The sequence below is a fragment of the Antechinus flavipes genome, chromosome 2 (genome assembly GCF_016432865.1).
Source record: "Antechinus flavipes isolate AdamAnt ecotype Samford, QLD, Australia chromosome 2, AdamAnt_v2, whole genome shotgun sequence".
Taxonomy (NCBI): Eukaryota; Metazoa; Chordata; class Mammalia; order Dasyuromorphia; family Dasyuridae; genus Antechinus; species Antechinus flavipes.
In genome coordinates this window covers 203,767,792-203,787,471 of record NC_067399.1, presented here as the reverse complement: position 1 = coordinate 203,787,471, position 19,680 = coordinate 203,767,792, and the positions used below count along the sequence as shown (strand labels likewise).

The window sequence follows — 19,680 nt, the reverse complement described above, 5'->3', positions numbered from 1 at the left end:
GTCTTTGGATGTAGCTGCTTCTGTCCATCATTGATCAATTGAAACTGAGTTAGATCTTCTCTTTGTCAAAGAAATCCACTTCCATCAGAATACATCCTCATACAGTATTGTTGTTGAGGTATATAATGATCTCCTGGTTCTGCTCATTTCACTTAGCATCAGTTCATGTAAGTCTCTCCAAGCCTCTCTGCATCCATCCTGCTGGTCATTTCTTACAGAACAATAATATTCCATAACATTCATATACCACAATTTACCCAACCATTCTCCAATTGATGGGCATCCATTCAATTTCCAGTTTCTAGCCACTACAAACAGGGCTGCCACAAATATTTTAGCACATACAGGTCCCTTTCCCTTCGTTAGTATCTCTTGGGGTATAAGCCCAGAAGTAACACTACTAGATCAAAGGGTATGCACAGTTTGATAACTTTTTGGGCATAATTCCAGATTGCTCTCCAGAATGGTTGGATTCGTTCACAACTCCACCAACAATGCATCAGTGTCCCAGTTTTCCTGCATCCCCTCCAACATTCATCATTATTTTTTCCTGTCAGCCAATCTGACAGGTGTGTAGTGGTAAATCAGAGTTGTCTTAATTTGCATTTCTCTGATCAATAGTGATTTGGAATACTCTTTCATATGAGTGTAATAGTTTCAATTTCATCATCTGAAAATTGTCTGTTCATATCCTTTGACCATTTATCAATTGGAGAATGGCTTGATTTCTTATAAATTAGAGTCAGTTCTCTATATATTTTGGAAATGAGGCCTTTATCAGAACCTTTAACTGTGAAGATGTTTTCCCAGTTTGTTGCTTCCCTTCTAATCTTGTTTGCATTAGTTTTGTTTGTACAAAAGCTTTTTAATTTGATGTAATCAAAATTTTCTATTTTGTGATCAGTAATGGTCTCTAGTTCATCTTTGGTCATAACTTTCTTTCTCCTCCACAAGTCTGAGAGATAAATTATCCTATGTTCCTCTGATTTATTTATAATTTCATTCTTAATGCCTAAATCATGGACCCATTTTGATCTTATCTTGGTATACGGTGTTAAGTGTGGGTCCATGCCTAATTTCTGCCATACTAATTTCTACTTATCCCAGCAGTTTTTATCAAATAATGAATTCTTCTCCCAAAAGTTAGGATCTTTGGGTTTGTCAAACACTAGATTGCTATAGTTGACTATTCTGTCTTGTGAACCTAACCTATTCCACTGATCAACTAATCTATTTCTTAGCCAATACCAAATGGTTTTGGTGACTGCTGCTTTATAATATAGTTTTAGGTCAGGTACAGCTAGGCCACCTTCATTTTTTTTTTTTTTTCATTAATTCCCTTGAGATTCTTGACCTTTTATTGTTCCATATGAATTTTGTTGTTATTTTTTCTAGATCATTAGAATATTTTCTTGGAAGTCTGATTGGTATAGCACTAAATAAATAGATTAGTTTAGGGAGTATTGTCATCTTTATTATATTTGCTCGGCCTATCCAAGAGCACTTAATATTTTTCCAATTATTTAAGTCTGACTATTTGTGTGGAAAGTTTTTTGTAATTTTGCTCATATAATTCCTGACTTTCCTTTGGTAGATACATTCCCAAATATTTTATGCTGTCAACAGTTATTTTGAATGGAATTTCTCTTTGTATCTCTCGCTGTTGGATTTTGTTGGTGATGTATAAAAATGCTGAGGATTTATGGGGATTTATTTTGTAGCCACTACTTTGCTAAAATTATGAATTATTTCTAATAGCTTTTTAGTAGAATCTCTGGGGTTCTCTAGGTATGCCATCATATCATCTGCAAAGAGTGATAGTTTGGTTTCCTTATTGCCTACTCTAATTCCTTTAATATCTTTCTCGACTCTTATTGCCGAGGCTAGTGTTTCTAATACAATATTGAATAATAATGGTGATAGTGGGCAACCTTGCTTCACTCCAGATCTTACTGGGAAAGGTTCCAGTTTTTCCCCATTGCATATGATGCTTATTGACGGTTTTGAATATATGCTCCTGACTATTTTAAGGAAAAGTCCATTTATTCCTATACTCTCAAGTGTTTGTATTAGAAATGGATGTTGCATTTTATCAAATGCTTTTTCTGCATCTATTGAGATGATCATATGGTTTTTGTTTGTTTGGTTATTTATATAGTCGATTATGCTAATAGTTTTCCTAATATTGAACCAGCCCTGCATTCCTGGTGTAAATCCTACTTGATCGTGGTGTATTATCCTGGGGATGATTTTCTGTAGTCTTTTTGCTAATAGCTTATTTAAGATTTTAGCATCAATATTCATTAGGGAAATTGGTCTATAATTTTCTTTCTCTGTTTTCAGCCTATCTGGTTTAGGTATCAGTACCATGTCTGTGTCGTAAAAGAAGTTTGGTAGGACTTCTTCAATCCCTATTTTTTCAAGTAGTTTATATAGCATTAGAGTTCATTGTTCTTTAAATGTTTGGTAGAATTCACATGTACTCCATCTGGTCCTGGGGATTTTTTCTTAGGGAATTGGTTAATAGCTTGTTCTATTTCTTTTTCTGAGATGGGACTGTTTAGGATATTTTCTTCTTCCTCTGTTAGTTTGGGCAAGCTATATTTTTGAAGGTATTCTTCCATTTCATTTAAGTTGTCAAATTTATTGGCAAAAAGTTGGGCAAAGTAACTCCTAATTATTGCTCTAATTTCCTCTTCGTTAGTGGTGAGTTCTCCCTTTTCATTTTTAAGACTAACAATTTGATTTTCCTCTTTCCTTTTTGTAATCAGAGTTACTAAGAGTTTGTCTATTTTGTTGGTTTTTTCATAGAACCAACTCTTAGTTTTATTAATTAATTCAATAGCTTATTTACTTTTAATTTTATTAATTTCTCCTTTTATTTTTAGAATTTCAAATTTAATGTTTGATTGGGAGTTTTTAATTTGTTCCTTTTCTAGCATTTTTAGTTGCAAGACCAATTCATTGACCTTCTCTTTCTCTGTTTTATGCAAATAGGCCTCTAGAGATATGAAATTTCCCCTTATTACCGCTTTGGCTGCATCCCACACCTTTTGGTATGATGTCTCATTATTATTGTTTTCTTGGGTGAAGTTATTAATTATGTCTATGATTTGCTGTTTCACCCAATCATTCTTTAGTATGAGATTATTTAGTTTCCAATTATTTTTTGATCTACTTTCCCCTGGCTTTTTGTTGAATGTAATTTTCATTGCATCGTGGTCTGAAAAGGATGCATTTACTATTTCTGCCTTACTGCATTTGAGTTGGAGGTTTTTAGGTCCTAATATATGGTCAATTTTTGTATAGGTTCCATGAACTGCTGAAAAGAAAGTGTACTCCTTTCTGTCTCCATTTCGTTTTCTCCAGAGATCTATCATATCTAATTTTTCTAGTATTCTATTTACCTCTTTGACTTCTTTCTTATTTATTTTGTGGTTTGATTTATCTAATTCTGAGAGTGCAAAGTTGAGATCTCCCACTATTATAGTTTTACTGTCTATTTCTTTTTGCAGCTCTCTTAATTTCTCTTTTAAGAATTTAGATGCTACACTTGGTGCATATATGTTTAATATAGATACTGCTTCGTTATTCATTCTACCCTTTAACAAGATATAGTGCCTTTCCTTATCTCTTTTAATTAGATCAATTTTTGCTTTAGCTTGATCTGAGATCAGGATGGTTACCCCTGCTTTTTTGACTTCACCTGAAGAATAGTAGATTTTGCTTCAACTTTTTACTTTTACTCTGCATACATCTCCCTGCTTCAAGTGTGTTTCCTGTAAACAACATATTGTAGGATGCTGGCTTTTAATCCATTTTGCTAACTGCTTCCCCTTTATGGGGGAGTTTACCCTGTTCACATTTATAGTTAAAATGACCACTTCTATATTACTTGCCATCTTGTTAACTCCTGTTTATGCTTTTCTCCCTTCTTTCCCCCTTCCCCCCCTTCCCAGTATTAAACTTGTGAGCACCACTTGCTTCTCACAGCTCTCTCTTTTTAGTATCCCTCCCCCTGCCTTAGAGTTCCTCCCCCTATCTTACCCCTTTCCCTCCCAGTTTCCATATTCCCTTCCGCTTAGCTTATTCCTTCCCTTTTCACTTTTCCCTTCTCACTTTTCAATGAGGTTGGAGAAGTTTCACCATAAATTGAATATGTCTAAAATTTTTCTCTTAAAGCCAATTCTGAAGGCAGTAAGATACCCACTATGTTCATCCCCCTCCATTCTTTCTCTCAGATATAATAGGTTTCCTTTGCCTCTTCCTGAGATATAGTACCTCCACTTTACCCTTTTTCTGGTACAATGTCCTTTCCACATCTAGTTTCTAGAACAAGGTATACATGTATTCTTTATACATCTTTATAGCAAAAACATAATTCCCAAGATTTCTTTTTACTTTTTTAGGTTTCTCTTGAGTTCTATATTTGTAGATCAAACTTTTTGTTAAGTTCTGGTTTTTTCATCAAAAATAGATGAAATTTGCTTATTTCATTGAATGACCATCTTCTTTCCTGGAAAAAGATGCTCATTCTCGCTGGGTAAGTTATTTTTTGTTATATACCGAGTTCCTTAGCCTTTCAGAATATCATATTCCAGGCCCTTCGATCTTTTAATGTGGATGCTGCTGGATCCTGGGTGATCCTTATTGTGGCTCCTCTATATTTGAATTGGGTTTTTCTAGCCACTTGCAGTATTTTTTCCATCATCTGAGGGTTCTGGCATTTGGCCACTATATTCCTTGGTGTTTTGATTTTAGGATCCCTTTCAATGGGTGATCGATGAATCCTTTCAGTGTCTATTTTACCCTCTGTTTCTATGACTTCTGGACAGTTCTCTTTGATAATTTCCTGGAAAATAGTGTCCAGGCTCTTTTTTTCATCATACTTTTCTGGGAGTCCGATGATTCTCAGGTTGTCTCTCCTGGATCTGTTTTCCAGGTCTGTTGTTTTCCCAAGAAGGTATTTCACATTCTTTTCCATTGTTTGATTTTTTTGGATTTGCTTGACTGATTCTTCTTGTCTCCTCGAGTCATTCAATTCCATTTGTTCGACCCTGATTTTCAATGAAGTATTTTCTTCACTCACTTTTTTTTATATCTTTTTCTAATTGTGCAATTGAGTTCTTTTGTTCTGTGGAATTTTTTTCCATTTCACCAATTTTATTTTTTGGAGAGCTGTTTTCTGTTTCCAGTTCACCAATCCTATTTTTCAAGGATTTGATTTCTTTATCCACTCTCTCTTTAAATGAGTGAGATGACTTCTCCAGACTCTCTTGTCAAGCCTCCCTCTCCTTTTCCCACTTTTCTTCTAGCTCCCTTATGAGAGTCTTTTTAATTACTTCTATGAGGTTCATCTGTGCTGAGAAACAGATGATCTCCTCCTTTGGGGATTCACCTGGAGACAGTCTGTTTTTAGTCTCCTCAGGGTTTAGAGTCTGCTCTCTATCCATATAGAAGCTGTCAAGGGTTAAAGTCCTCTTCAGTTTTTTGCTCATTTTGTCAGAGAAGAATCAAAGACAAACTAGCAAAGAAAAAAAGAAAAAAACCCTAAATGAAATCTGCTTTTTTGTGGGGAGGGGCTGGGTGGTGTTACTGAGCTTCCTCTACAGACTGCGGGGGCAGCAGCGAGGCACTAGCAGGACTGTTCTGCGGCGCCTGCGCTCTGAGACTCTGAGAGCGTGCTGAGATGCTGTGGGGGAGGGGTGACCAGGTCCCAGAGAGACTCTGGCTGTTCCCGGTTATATTCTTCACCCCCCCCCCCAACCCCCCCTGTGTTTTTAGCTTCTCTACTGGGCTACTGACTTGCTGCCAGGGCAAAGTATCCAATCCTGTAGCAAAGCTCTCCCCGCAGAGACAGCTGCGATCATACCCCACCCCCTCTCCAGTCTGCTCGACTCTGAGCTGCCTTCCATGCTCTCACTGCCGCTGCTGCCCTCAGCCTGCACCCGATCTAAAACCATCCCCGCCCTCACGCAAAACAGACCTTTCTTGGTGAATCTCAAGGATGGCTTCTCTTGGTAACTATTTGTGGGGTTTATTTCAGTCAAGCATTAATTCAGAGGCTTGTAATGAAATGGATTCTGAGAGAGAACGTGGAGCTTACGCAGCTGTGTGCCTCCTCTCCGCCATCTTGGCTGGAAGAACCTTGTCTTTGTATTTCTAATGATTACTGTAGTTCTTGGCATGTAATAGGTATTTTGTAAATATTTATTGATTGATAGTAACTCCCTGGCCTCCCTAATTCCTGCCATACAATGAACAAACAAAAAACACAAAACCCTAAGGCTTGTTCTTTAGATCTAATTTCTGGTTCTTTTTGGTCTGATTTTTAAAGAAATCTGTCAGTGAAAGAAGTAGTTTTGGGAGTAGCTGAAGACACGCAAGAACTTTTTTTTTTTTCAATATTTTTTTTAAATGTTAAGAGAGGCTTAAATATATCTTTACAGAAAGGGAAACGAACCAGTAGGAAAAGAAAAAAAACTTGTGGGATGAAAACTCACAAACATAGTGATTAATTAATGTAGTAAAGTTCTGAAGGTGATTAGAAAAAGATGAACATTAGTGAACCATTGGAATAAAGGTGTCTTTCTTGTAAAAAGAAGAAAAGAAGGATTAAAGTCAATAAAATTAGAGATGTTTTAAATGTATAGGGAATGAACCATCTGGTTATATTAGTGGAGTGGCAAGAAGACTACAAAGAGCTTTTGCCAGATAATTTTAGTAAAGTAGGAGATGAGGTCATTTACTGGTGATAAGGGGATATGGGTTAGGATCCTTTATTTGAGAAATATAAAAAAAAGTTTGGAAGAACTGATGTGTGAAAGGATTATCTAAACAGCAGCTGAAGCCCTTTTAAGGTTAGATAACATTAGTCTGTAGCATATCTAGTTAACATTTTCTAAACTTTGGTACAGCATTCCTGGATTTCCCAGGAATGAAATTAGGGAAAAAATAAAATGGGAATGAGACAAGCTGGTAATTGGCATAAAAAATAGGACAATCACAGAAAATGAAATTGAGTATACAATGAAGGAAATAATAAAAAAAAAAAATTCTCTTGTACTATAAATTTAGAGGAGGATCTCACCAAATATTTAAAGAAAATTGCACCTAGATTATTTTCAAAGATAAGAAAGTATCCTACGATATACCGTTTATGTAAAAGATATGTTTACAATACCTAAACCAGGTAGGGTTTAGAAGAGAGACTTCTACAACATTACTAGTGGATAACTTGAAACGATTTTAAATGAAATCCTAGCAAAAAAACTGCAACAGCATAGCCTAAAGATATTATTCAATATGACCTAATTGGAATTATCCAGGAACGCACAAATAATTGTAGTAGTGAAGACCTGGAAAGAAAGTGGAATCTCTTTGATTAGGGAGATATTAAATAAATTGTTATATATCAATGTAAGGGAATGTAAGAAGCAATGAATATGAGGAATTTTGAAAAACATGGGAAGACATATCAACTGTTGCAGCATGATGTAATCAGAACCAAGGAGACAAAATCCATATTGACTTAAAAAATGTAAGTGGAAAGAAAAAATAGTAATAGAGTTTCTATAGTTTCAAGGGAGGTATGAATTCAGATATCTCATACTAAACCCTGAAATCTCCCAAAGATATGAACTTCAATGAGTAAAGGTGTGAACACAAGCATTGTATCAATTCCATTGCATTAACACTAGGATTCTAACATCTCCCTTGAGTTATCACCTTGTTTCAAGTTGAGTTAACACTAGGATTCCAACACTATACTTTGTTCCAATTGGATTTTCTTTACTATTTTTGTTTCTTTATTGTTACCATGAAAAATTCTGATATGCTAGATGGGAAGTTATTAAAAGGGAGAAGATTTGGGGTTGGAGAGGTTGTGCCTTAGAATAGTAAATGAAAATAAGTATTTGTATAGATGAAAGAGATAATGATCCTTTTAATTAATCAGGCTGTTTCTTCCTTAGTTTGAAATTTGTAAAGTTTGATTGTGTATAAAAATATGAAATCTCAGATATTTGTCTTGATTTTATAGAAAGGAGATACTCCTCTTCATATTGCCATTCGTGGCAGAAGCCGGAAACTAGCAGAACTTCTTTTAAGAAATCCAAAAGATGGACGACTGCTTTATAGGCCAAACAAAGCAGGAGAGACACCATACAACATTGACTGTAGCCATCAGAAAAGCATTTTAACTCAAATATTTGGAGCCAGTAAGTATTGCTTTATGTCAGAGTGACTTTATTTTTCTTTAGCAAAATGCATTTTCTTTATGAAAGCGTAAAGCAACCAAATATTTCAAAGAATGTGTGCTTATGTGTGTATGAAAATATTCACTGATTGATTTAATTGATCTTCCTATATTATATCTACAGAACAAAAGTTCCCAAACTACTTTTACATTGTTGCATAACTGAAATATTCTGTGAAATATTCAATATGCAAGGTTTTAACATAGGAAAATATGAACATTATAAAGTGAATATTCATATGTGACCTTTCAAATATACTTTGGAAGTATTTAAAGCTTTAAACACAATTTGTTAATATTTCTAGCTAGATCCAGAAAACAGTTCTAAGTATAAAAGTTCTCAAAGCCCTTCAATTTAGTTTCTTATTTTGGTACACCTTTATTTAGATTTAATTTTTAATTTTTTTTGGAGGCTGTTTTAAGTTGTTTTTTCCTTTTGTTTGAAAGGTAATTTTTTTGTATTCCTTGATTGTATGAGTTCAAAAAAGTATTAGTATTTCCTATTGCTTTCAAATGCCAAAGCAAAATCATCTTTTAATACAATTATGTGATATTTTTAATTTACAGGACACTTGTCTCCTACTGATGCTGATGGAGACATGCTTGGTTATGACTTGTACAGCAGTGCTCTGGCTGATATTCTTAGTGAGCCAACAATGCAACCCCCCATTTGTGTGGGATTGTATGCCCAGTGGGGAAGTGGGAAATCTTTTTTGCTCAAGAAATTAGAAGGTAAAATGATTGAAATAATTTTTGTATGTGTATATCTTAACACATTTCCAAGAGTTTATGTAGTAAGTTTTTAGCTTATCATTAAAAAATATTTTGAAAGAGAAGAATTATATGTAGGATTTTATAAAGTAAACTATAATCCCTATTGTAATATTTCAACCTAAGATTGGCTTCAAATCATATCTCCTGAAAATGAGGACTGTTTTTTTTTTTTTTTTAATCCTCAGTTTTTAATGCTGTGTGTGCTTAATAAGTGTTAATTGACTGACTGACTTTGGCTTATTTTGTCCCTATCCAGAGTTTATTTTGAAACCTCAAAATATACCTTGTATTTAGATCTTGATAACCAATATGGTTGAAGAGTCCTAGTTTACAAGTAACTGTGCAAAGCAACAAAGTATAAAAGGCAAAAGATAGTTTTTTTCTATTTTTTCCCATTTTTCTATAGAAAAAGTAAAAGCACATAAAAAGATTCACAATGGCCTATAAACAGTTTGTAAAATTATTTTCCCCTTTCCCTTATTTCCTTTCACCCTGGGGATTTGTATTGTGCTTTAGCTTTACAGTACTACATGGAAGGGTTGTATTTTCCCTAAGAGAGAAATGAATTTGGAACGGTAAGACAGACACCCTTTCTTTAACTCCCAACATCCTAGTGACCTTCACTTTTCACCCTAACCATCTAAAGGTCTGTAGCTATATGGTACTAAGAACTCGAACTTTCTCCAGAAGGAAATAAACCTAGATCTCAAAGAAGCAACCTTTTTTTCATCTGAACTGTACCAGGAGAACAATTCATGGTAATAGCAGATGGCAAAGTCTGGAGTTTTTCTTCTCTGAGTCAGGGTTCAGTCCTTTGTTGAACCAGGACCAGATGTGTGATCCTCTGTCCAAGCATCCTTGACATTATTCTTCTAGAAAGCTTGAATTCTGAAACTCTAACCATCTGATAATGTAGATTCCTTAGGTCCCTATCTTTTCACAGCTTAATCTTCTATTTAGGGGATTCCATAATATCACTCTTTTGGCTTCTGCAGGTCCTCTATATATCTCACTGTATGTGTGAGAACATTTGCAACTAATTGTACATGGTATCCCCATCGTTCATTTCTCTTTTCCAGTTTTCATTTTGTGCTTAAGTCTGTTTTTTGATACATGCTCAGCTTTTACACGGTAGCCTGAACCAGTCAAATCATTCCAGAGTACTGAGATTTAATCACCCTTCCTTAGTAAGTCACATAGGTTGACTAAAAATATTCAGCATTTGTTGTCTCCAAATGCCCTTCCTTGTTCAGTAAGATCTTCATTCAGCAAACATCTTCATTAGGCAGGTTCAGCAGACATCTTCATTAGGCAGGTAAAAGTAATAAAGTTTCACCTCTCCAATTTGAAGTAGATCAGATAATCTTGATCACATTTATCTCCTATTGAGACAGATGGAGATATAACTTGATTATGAAGTAGACGAGAGTGCTTGTGTGGGTTTTTATTACATTAGGGAAGTGGGAAATCTATCAGTCTCAAAAAATTGGAAAAAAAAGTAATCAATGGCAGGTTTGCACATGCTTTCGGGGTATGTTTTCTAAAAGTTGGCACACCACAGTTTTTATAAGAGAAGTACTTATAAATTTCTTGAATGAAGAAAAATTTTATGTAAAATGAGACATTAAAAATATTTAAAATGCTCTTATTTGTTTAGATTTTTTCAGTGTTTTACAAAAGTTTTTTAAAACATTAGAACTTCAAAATGTTTTTGTATCTATTCATTTCTATTCTTAATAGATTTATCATTTTTCTCTTTCAGATGAGATGAAGACTTTTGCAGGACAACAAATTGAACCTCTTTTCCAGTTCTCATGGCTTATAGTATTTCTTACACTGTTACTTTGTGGAGGGTTGGGTTTGTTACTTGCCTTTACTGTGGACCTGAAACTTGGAATAGCAGTGGCTTTAAGCCTCTTGGCACTCCTATATATTTTCTTTAGTAAGTCTTTGCTTTAATTCTTTTCATAATTGAAAAACATGCCAGAATTCATTGATTTACTAAATATGATTGATATATTGATGTTTTTTCTCTGAAAGTTAAAAATACTATTTTTGATAGTATAGCATTTGAATATAATAGTATGTATTTCGTTTAACCACAAATACTTGTTTCCTATTTTTTTTTAACTGCATTAATTGGCTTGGAAAATGGTGTATTCTAATTGGTTTCAGTAGCTTTCAAAGTCTATGTAAAATTTCATTTACCTAGACATAAGCAGTGTTATAAGAAAGGCTTATGGTTATTATGTGTTGTTTCTGTTATGCTTTATTTAATTTTTAAAATTTAATATTTAATTTTTCCCAGTTACATATAAAACAATTTTTAACATGTGTTTTTGAATCTTTGAATTCCAATTTCTTGCCCTTTCTTCCTCCTTACCCCAACCCCTTATTGAGAAGGCACATGTGAAGCTATACAAAATTTTCCCATAAGTCATGTTGCAGAAGAAAACATATATTCTCTCCCCAACACCTTTTCCTGAAAACAAAACAACAACAACAACAACAACAACAACAAACTCTCAAGAAAAATAAAGTAAAAAAAAAGTATGTTTCAATCTGCATTCAGACAGTCAGTTCTTTTCTGTGGGTATGGATAGCATTTTTCATCATAAGTCCTTCAGAATTGTCTTGGATCATTGTATTGCTAAGAAGAATAAAGTCATTCACAGCTGATCATCTTATATTATTGCTGTTACTCTGTATATAGAACATTTTACTCTACATGAGCTCATGGAAATCTTTTTTTTTTTTTTTTGTGAGAATATTTTGCTCAGCATTTCTTATAGCACAATGTTTTTTCTTGTGATTACATGTCATAATTCAGCTATTCCCCATTTTCTTTTTCCTCAGTTTCCATTTCCTTGCCCTGAGAATAATTGCTAAAAATATTTTTATACATATGGCTCCTTTTCATTTTTATAAAAAAATATCTCTTGGGATACAGGCCTAGTAGTGTCATTTAAGATCAAAAAGTATGCATGGTTTTATAGTCCTTTGTGCATAGTTCCACATTGCTCTATGAAGTAGTTGAATCAGTTCACAATTCTACCAACAATGCATTAATGCATAGACTTTATTTAAATAAAATTAGGTCATCTTTTTCTATCTGCAGTATTGAATAATTCCTCTGGTATAGGGGAGCACTGGCTATCACTATGCATTTTTCCTGAAATAAGGGATATAAAAATAATCTCTAATTTTTCTCATCTGAGTGTTGTCTTCATTTGCAAGAAAACAACTATACATATATTATCATAAATTTGTTTCAATTATGTTTTTTTAAGGCTAATAAGTCTATAGATCCTAAAGTGAATAGCTCAGGATTTATGGTATGGGGAAGTTGGCATTACATTTAAAACTAACACAGTACCTAATTCACTTGTGAGCCATTGAATGAAAGCTGACTACTTGAATTTTCTTCCTTGGGGAAATTAATGTGAAATTAATAAACTAAATTGATTTCTCTGGGTTTATTTTTATATTTCAGTTGTAATTTACTTTGGTGGCCGAAGGGAAGGAGAAAGTTGGAATTGGGCCTGGGTGGTAAGCACTAGGTTGGCAAGACATATTGGCTACTTGGAACTCCTCCTCAAACTGATGTTTGTGAACCCCCCTGAATTACCAGAACAAACTACAAAAGCTTTACCAGTCAGGTGAGCAGAGTGATTTTTGTTTCTCATTTTTTTCTTGGAAATATGTATTATTCAATTAAAAGTAAAAAAAAAAAAATTTAAAACATCATATACATTCCTGGATGTAGATACCTCACTCCCCTCTGGAACTAAACCATACATTTCAACAAAGATAAAGGGTTAAGCCAAAGACAAAATTTTATTTTTTCCATCTTGTTTTACTACTCCTAGCCATTCTATAAACAATTGTCATTTCTTTACCTACTGGTCATGTTACCTTTTTGAGCTTCATTTTTTAAGATAGATAAAGGAACTGGGCAAAATGCGCCCTAAGGCCATCTCTCACATTGAATATTTTGTGATCTTTTTCTTCTTGATGGATAATTTTTTTTTTAAATTTAGAATTTGGGGTGGTCACATAGCTCAGTCGATAAAGCACCTGCCCTGAAGTCAGGAGGACCTGAGTTCACATGTGACCTCAGACACTTAATACTTCCTAGCTTTATGATCCTGGGCAAGTCACTTAATCTCTATTGAAAAAAATAGAATTTATCAGACTTTATACATTTTCCTTAACTGTTTGAAAACAGTTTTTTTTATACTTTTATTTAGGAAAAAAATTAAAAGACAGTGAAATAATCCAACTGCTTTATAACTTATAATTTGAATTTTATTCAAACAATGACAAAATTTCTTTCTTTTCTTTTTCTTTTTTTTTAAAGATTTTTATTTACAGATTACAATAGACTTTCCAGTGTGGGTGGAGAAACTTCATTGGCTGAGATGATTGCAACTCTTTCTGATGCTTGTGAAAGGGAATTTGGTTTCTTAGCCACAAGACTTTTTCGAGTATTCAAGACTGAAGATACGCAGGGTAGAACTTTTATGTTTTTCTCTTTTTGTGTTTTAACATGATAGTTATTAACATAATGTTTTTCTTTTTTTCTTTTTATATGTATTTTAAATTCCTCAAAGCATATTATCTTGTACCTAATAATTTTTTATTGTACTTTGACTATTGAATTACATTATCGAGACAATAGAAGCATAAATAATGGCTGAAACTTTTTTATGTCTTACAGGAAAAAAAAAGTGGAAGAAAACGTGCTGCCTCCCATCTTTTGTTATCTTCATTTTCATCTTGGGATGTATTATTGCTGGAATCACTCTCCTTGCTATATTTAGAGTTGACCAAAAACATATGACAGTGAATGCTATTCTTATATCAATTGCATCTATTGTTGGTTTGGCCTTCATCTTAAACTGTCGTACTTGGTGGAAAGTACTAGACTCTATCCTAAATTCTCAGCGTAAACGTCTTCATAAAGCTGCCACCAAATTGCACAAGTTGAAAAGTGAAGGTTTCATGAAGGTAAATAAACATGTATATGTATATTTATAGTAAAAACTTTAGTTTATGAATTTCTAGAATTATAAGCATTCAGCTGTGTTTAAAACATTTTGTGAATTTAAAAAACTTTAGTTTTAACTTCATTTGGAATCAAATTCAGATATATTCCCTAATTGTGGGAATACTCCAAGACTGCCTCTTGACATCTTCCATCCACTGAGTGCAGTTATGATCGCTACACAGATCCTTTTTAAGACATGTTTATATGAAACTTTTCTTAATTTCCTTAGCTCCTTTCTTTATTGTTCTTTCCTTTCAACTTATTGTATATGTATTTGTAAATTCATGCTGTTTTCTTTGATAAAATATGAGCTCTTTGAGGGTAGGAACTATTTCATTTTTGTCATTGTATTCTAATCATTTTGTACAGTGTCTGATACCTAGTAAGAGCTTTATAAATGCTTTGGAATTGATGAATAGATTTCATTTTATATATGCAACTCTATGTATATCTTCTATCTTTAGTTTCTAGTCCCAGAACATCACCAGCTGGCTTCTGACCTATTGAATTGTATGTTCTATAGATATCTCAAACTCGGTGTTTAAGATAGTATTCTTTAACCTCCCTCAACTGAATTTACCTTTTTCTATTGAGGTTACTGCTATTCTTCCAGACATGAAGATTCACTTCCTTGTAGTCATCCTCTATACTCATTCACTTATAGTCCACATATCTAAACACGTGTCAAGTCTCATCAATTCTTCTTTTACAGCATCTCTTGCAAACATTCCCTTCTCTTTGTTTACACAGCCCTCACACTAGTTCTGGCTCTCATTACAGTTTTCCTTGCAAATAAAATTGATCTATCCATCTGTGATCTTTCTTTCCCTAGGTTTGACCCTGTCACTCACTCCAGTGACTATCATTTCTAATATCTATATAAATTATTTCCTTTTTGACATTTAATGCCCTTTACTATCTGATCTCAAGTGATCTTTCTAGCTATCATATCTAGCTATCATATTATACATTATTTTTTTTAGTCTTGCTATTTCTCTCACACACATACACACACACACACACACACACACACACACACACACTTTATTTCCATCTTCATGACTTTGTTTTAATTGTTTCCTTTGAATATACTCTTTTCTCTTCTCTGTCACTGAAAAATTTTCCTTTCTTTGAAGCTCAGTTCAAATCTCACTCCTTATATTATTAAGGAATATAAAAATATTCCTTATTTTTCTATTTTCTATTGTTTCTTTCTTCCCAGTTACCTTTTTTTCTTTTGTATTTACTAATCTGTACTTCTGTTGGAATGTAAGCTCATTGAGTTTGACACTTTCATAGCTCAATCCGAGGGAATCTGTGCAAAGTTTTATGCTTTTAAAGTGATATGATTCAGGGAGGTTTGTTCATAGACGTCCTTGTCTGAGCTGTGGAAGTTCTTGTCCCAGGTTTGGTCATATTGGCTTATATGTAGTTGAGTTTCGGTAGACTGTGGCTAGCCTCAGTCATTGCTTCTATGAGGTTCTGCAGTTTCAGAGAGACTGAGCTGCTGGCTGCCCTTTGGTCTTAGTCTCTTATCCTGTCTTTGTTGTAGTCTAAAAGTTTGAATTGAGTCACTTCTTTGATCGTGGGTTCGGAGCCACTCAAGTTCATTTCCTGGAATTAATTTGTGCTCATTATTTATCTTGGAATCCTTTGCTTAATATCAGCTGTTGCTCTGCATTTCTGGATCTGTGCCCCAGGTCTGGACATTGGATGGTATCTGTCAGATGGTTCCTAGCTCCAGCACTAGTTGAGGAATCCTTTGGAATTCTTTCTCCCATCTCATTGCTACTACCACTGACCCTGTGCTCCACCCTCAACGTAACTTGATCAAAGTAATTTAATGTCATGAATGAGAAGCAGAACTTGAAGTTAGAATTCTAGATTCTTAAGTCTGTATTGGTTTACTGGATTATTTTGCATTAATATTAAGATATTTTCATTTATGAAATATTTCATTATAACTTAAATGCTTTTTTCCCCATAGGTTCTGAAATGTGAAGTGGAATTGATGGCTAGAATGGCAAAAACTATTGATAGCTTCACTCAGAATCAGACAAGATTAGTGGTCATCATTGATGGGCTGGATGCTTGTGAGCAAGACAAAGTCCTACAGATGCTGGACACAGTATGTTTTCAGTCATTTTAATTTACCCAAAGATTTTTATGTACTTGGTGGTTTTCTATAGAAACCCGATCTTATTTTAATTGAAATAAATTTGAGAGTTTTTCATTAAATAGATACCAAGGGATGTATTGTGTGTCTTTTCAATTTAAATCCTCTTTTTTTTAGTGAATAATTTTCAGCTCTTTGCATGGTTTTGATTTCTCAATATAGTAATATAAGATAGCATTTCTGGTGTGGAAACATCAAGTTAAAATATTTAACATTGTAAAAATAGATCTTATAGTAGATATGACAGCTGAAAAAAACAGTGTGATGGAGAGAAATGAATTTGGAGTTGAGGATATGTACTTGATTTCTTGCTCTGCTGTTCATTGATTCTGTGACTTTGGACAAATCATTTAAACTCTTTGAACTTCAGTTCCTTTCTCTGTAAAAAGGAGCTGTTAAACTAGATGTCCTCTAAGTTACTTTCTGATTTTACAACTTATATTTTAAGTCTGATGAAGATGTGTGAAAGAAATGGCTGAAGTCTTTCTCTAGGAGTTTCTTTGAGTTATCATACTGTGAACAGACCTGGAGGTGGTAATGGGGCTCCCCAAATGCTCTTAGTAAATGGGACACATTAAGTAATAGCATAAAACACGATAAATATGAGTAAGAAGCAATGCTTATCCTGTCTAGTTGAGAAAAAGGCTATAAAAGTAACTATGGAGGGACAAGATCATATGGCAATTTGTATATGAAAAAGAGGGAGAGGAGAAGGAAGAATGGCGTACTTGAAGAAAGAATGATGTAGTTGAAGAAGGTCTACCCATTACCCTTTACTCCTGCTTTATTCTCTCCCTTCCTCCAAAAAAACCCAACTTGAGAAAATTTGATGCTAGCTTCAGACTTTTCTACTAGTGATAAAATATCAATTAAAGTGATGCCTGATTTTTAATGTATATTTCTAATACTTTATTCAAGTTGCATGTATATTTAAGATAAACCCCCAGTAAAAAAATTGAAAATGTATCTAGAATTATTAATTATTCCAGACATATCAAAATTCATAAATTTATATTTAGGAACTTTAGGCAAATTTTGCATTTTTTGGTTCATTTTATTGTTAGATTTATAGCAGGAGTTCTTAATATTTTTTGTGGGATGAATCCCTTTGACATTGTGGAAAAGACTTGAATTATGGAGCTCACTTTCTCAGAATAAAATGAATAAATGAATAAAATAAAATACGTGGCATTACAAAGGTAACTAATTAATTTTGAAATACACTTCTCAAAATAATAATTTAATAAAAGAATACCGATCCAAAGTTAAGAATTCCTGCTTGATTTAAAGTAAGAATTCTTTTTCTCCTGGGTATTTTCCTAATTAAAATGAAATAATAATCTAAGATGGAAAGAAAAACAAGTGAGAAGATGAATGTCTCTCCTCAAATACCAACACTTTGTTAAGCCCAAACAATAAAAATAATTATAATGCAAAGGATAACATAAGGGTTTAAAGAGATAAAGAAAAAAATTACCGTGAAATATTTGGTTAGTATTGAGGAAGTCTTTATGACCATGAATCTGATTTAAGCGTTGGAAAATGAGTGATTTTCAAAAGATGAAGTAGATAGAATAATGTATTCCTAGGGGCGGCATAGAACAAGTCTTAAATATATAACAAGAGCTCACTTTAAGATCTGCAAAGTGCTTTATAATAAGTCTAGATTGTAAGTAAGAAGTGTTTCCCCATTTTACAGAGCATGCAACTGAGACTCAGAAACGTGAAGTAAATTTTCTCTAGTCACACTGCTAATAAATACTAGTATTGGGAGTTGAATTTGGATCTTTTAACTTTTAAAAACCAACACTTTTCATCATACTGCTTCTCAAAGAGATTTATATTGCTTGTATCACCATCAAGCAGCATTTTAGAGATCTCAAGGGAAGAAAAGGAGGAAGTGACAAGGAGAAAGAGAAGAAAGAAAGAAACAGATATTTAGTAAACACTTTCTATGTGCCAGGTACTGTGCTAAACACATTTTATAGATATTATTTGGTCCTCATGATGGTCCTAGAAGGTAGGTCTGTCATTATATACATATACAGTCGAGGAAACTGAGGTAAAAAGAAATCGTCTTACTCAGGGTCATACATCTAGTCTTTGGCTTCATATTTGAACTAGGTATTCTTGATATTCATGCCCAATAATCTAGCTGCCCCAAGAGGACATATGTTTTATTTGTCTCATAGAGAGATTGTAACATCTTGAGAAATATAAATGATGCCTCCTATTGCTTTTCATAATACTGTTTGTTACCCAATATAGTGTTGCTTATTAAATTAATTTATATCAAATGTAGTCTATATGTGTGTGTGTGTGTGTGTGTGTGTGTGTGTGTGTGAGAATGTGTTTAAAAAATATACCTTTATATGTAAACTTCTTTTTTGTTTCAGGTTCGAATTCTGTTTTCAAAAGGTCCATTCATTGCTATTTTTGCAAGTGACCCACACATAATTATAAAGGCAATTAACCAGAACCTCAATAGTGTACTTCGTGATTCAAATATAAACGGTCATGACTACATGCGCAATATAGTTCATTTGCCGGTTTTCCTTAATAGTCGTGGATTAAGCAGTGCAAGAAAATTTCTCGTAACTGCCACTACAAATGGAGAAGTTGTATGTTCTGATAACACAGGTAAAAACCAGGCCTCTAAAATATTAAAGTTCTTAGAACAGCTAAAATTCTTTTTGCATTTGAAAAAATATTTTAAACTTAAAAATATGTTGGAGAGTTGTGACTTCATACTTAAAATAACAGAAGTATTTTGGTGTTTAAATTGTATGTCTTTGTAAATTATTTTAAGGATTACATGAAGATGCTGACAGAAGAGTTTCCCAGAACAGCCTTGGGGAAATGACCAAACTTGGCAGCAAGACAGCCCTCAACAGACGGGTAAGATACTTGCTTTTAGTCAGACTTCTGTGTTGTTATAATATCTAAGAAACAAAGGTAAAAGATTATTTAAACCTTTTATAGCTATTGAATTATTATTTTTCAAATGAAATACATTATTGGATTTCCTTGCAGCAGCTTCAATTTGACTTTAAGGAACTGAGTGTAGAGTCATAGTAATTCAGTTCTACTGTATACTTAAAGGGGACTCATCTTGCTCTTTCCACCCCTTTGTTCTCTTCTTTAGTAATTTCTTTCACATAACCCCTACCCAAGTGTATTTGGCACAATGTATTTTTTTTTATATTATTATTATAGCTTTTTATTTACAAGTTATATGCATGGGTAATTTTTCAGCATTGACAATTGAAAAACCTTTTGTTCCAACTTTCCCCTCCTTCCCCCCATCCCTTCCCCCAGATGGCAGGTTAACCAATACATGTTAAATATGTTAAAGTATATGTTACATACAATATATGTATACATGTCCAAATAGTTATCTTGTTGTTCAAAAAGAATCAGACT

General features: G+C 33.6%; 1 protein-coding gene across 5 annotated transcripts in view; it reads left to right on the top strand.

Annotated features, from left to right (window-relative positions):
* The window catches only part of KIDINS220 (kinase D interacting substrate 220), a 176,562-nt gene that overhangs the window by 52,234 nt on the left and 104,648 nt on the right, over nt 1-19,680 (top strand). For all 5 annotated transcript variants that reach the window (XM_051976080.1, XM_051976081.1, XM_051976079.1 and 2 more), the window contains exons 12-20: nt 8,042-8,219; nt 8,825-8,989; nt 10,794-10,973; nt 12,525-12,690; nt 13,392-13,543; nt 13,752-14,041; nt 16,069-16,209; nt 18,654-18,897; nt 19,067-19,155. In XM_051976080.1, the coding sequence (XP_051832040.1) occupies nt 8,042-8,219; nt 8,825-8,989; nt 10,794-10,973; nt 12,525-12,690; nt 13,392-13,543; nt 13,752-14,041; nt 16,069-16,209; nt 18,654-18,897; nt 19,067-19,155 (1,605 nt within the window). The remainder of the gene's footprint in view (nt 1-8,041; nt 8,220-8,824; nt 8,990-10,793; nt 10,974-12,524; nt 12,691-13,391; nt 13,544-13,751; nt 14,042-16,068; nt 16,210-18,653; nt 18,898-19,066; nt 19,156-19,680) is intronic.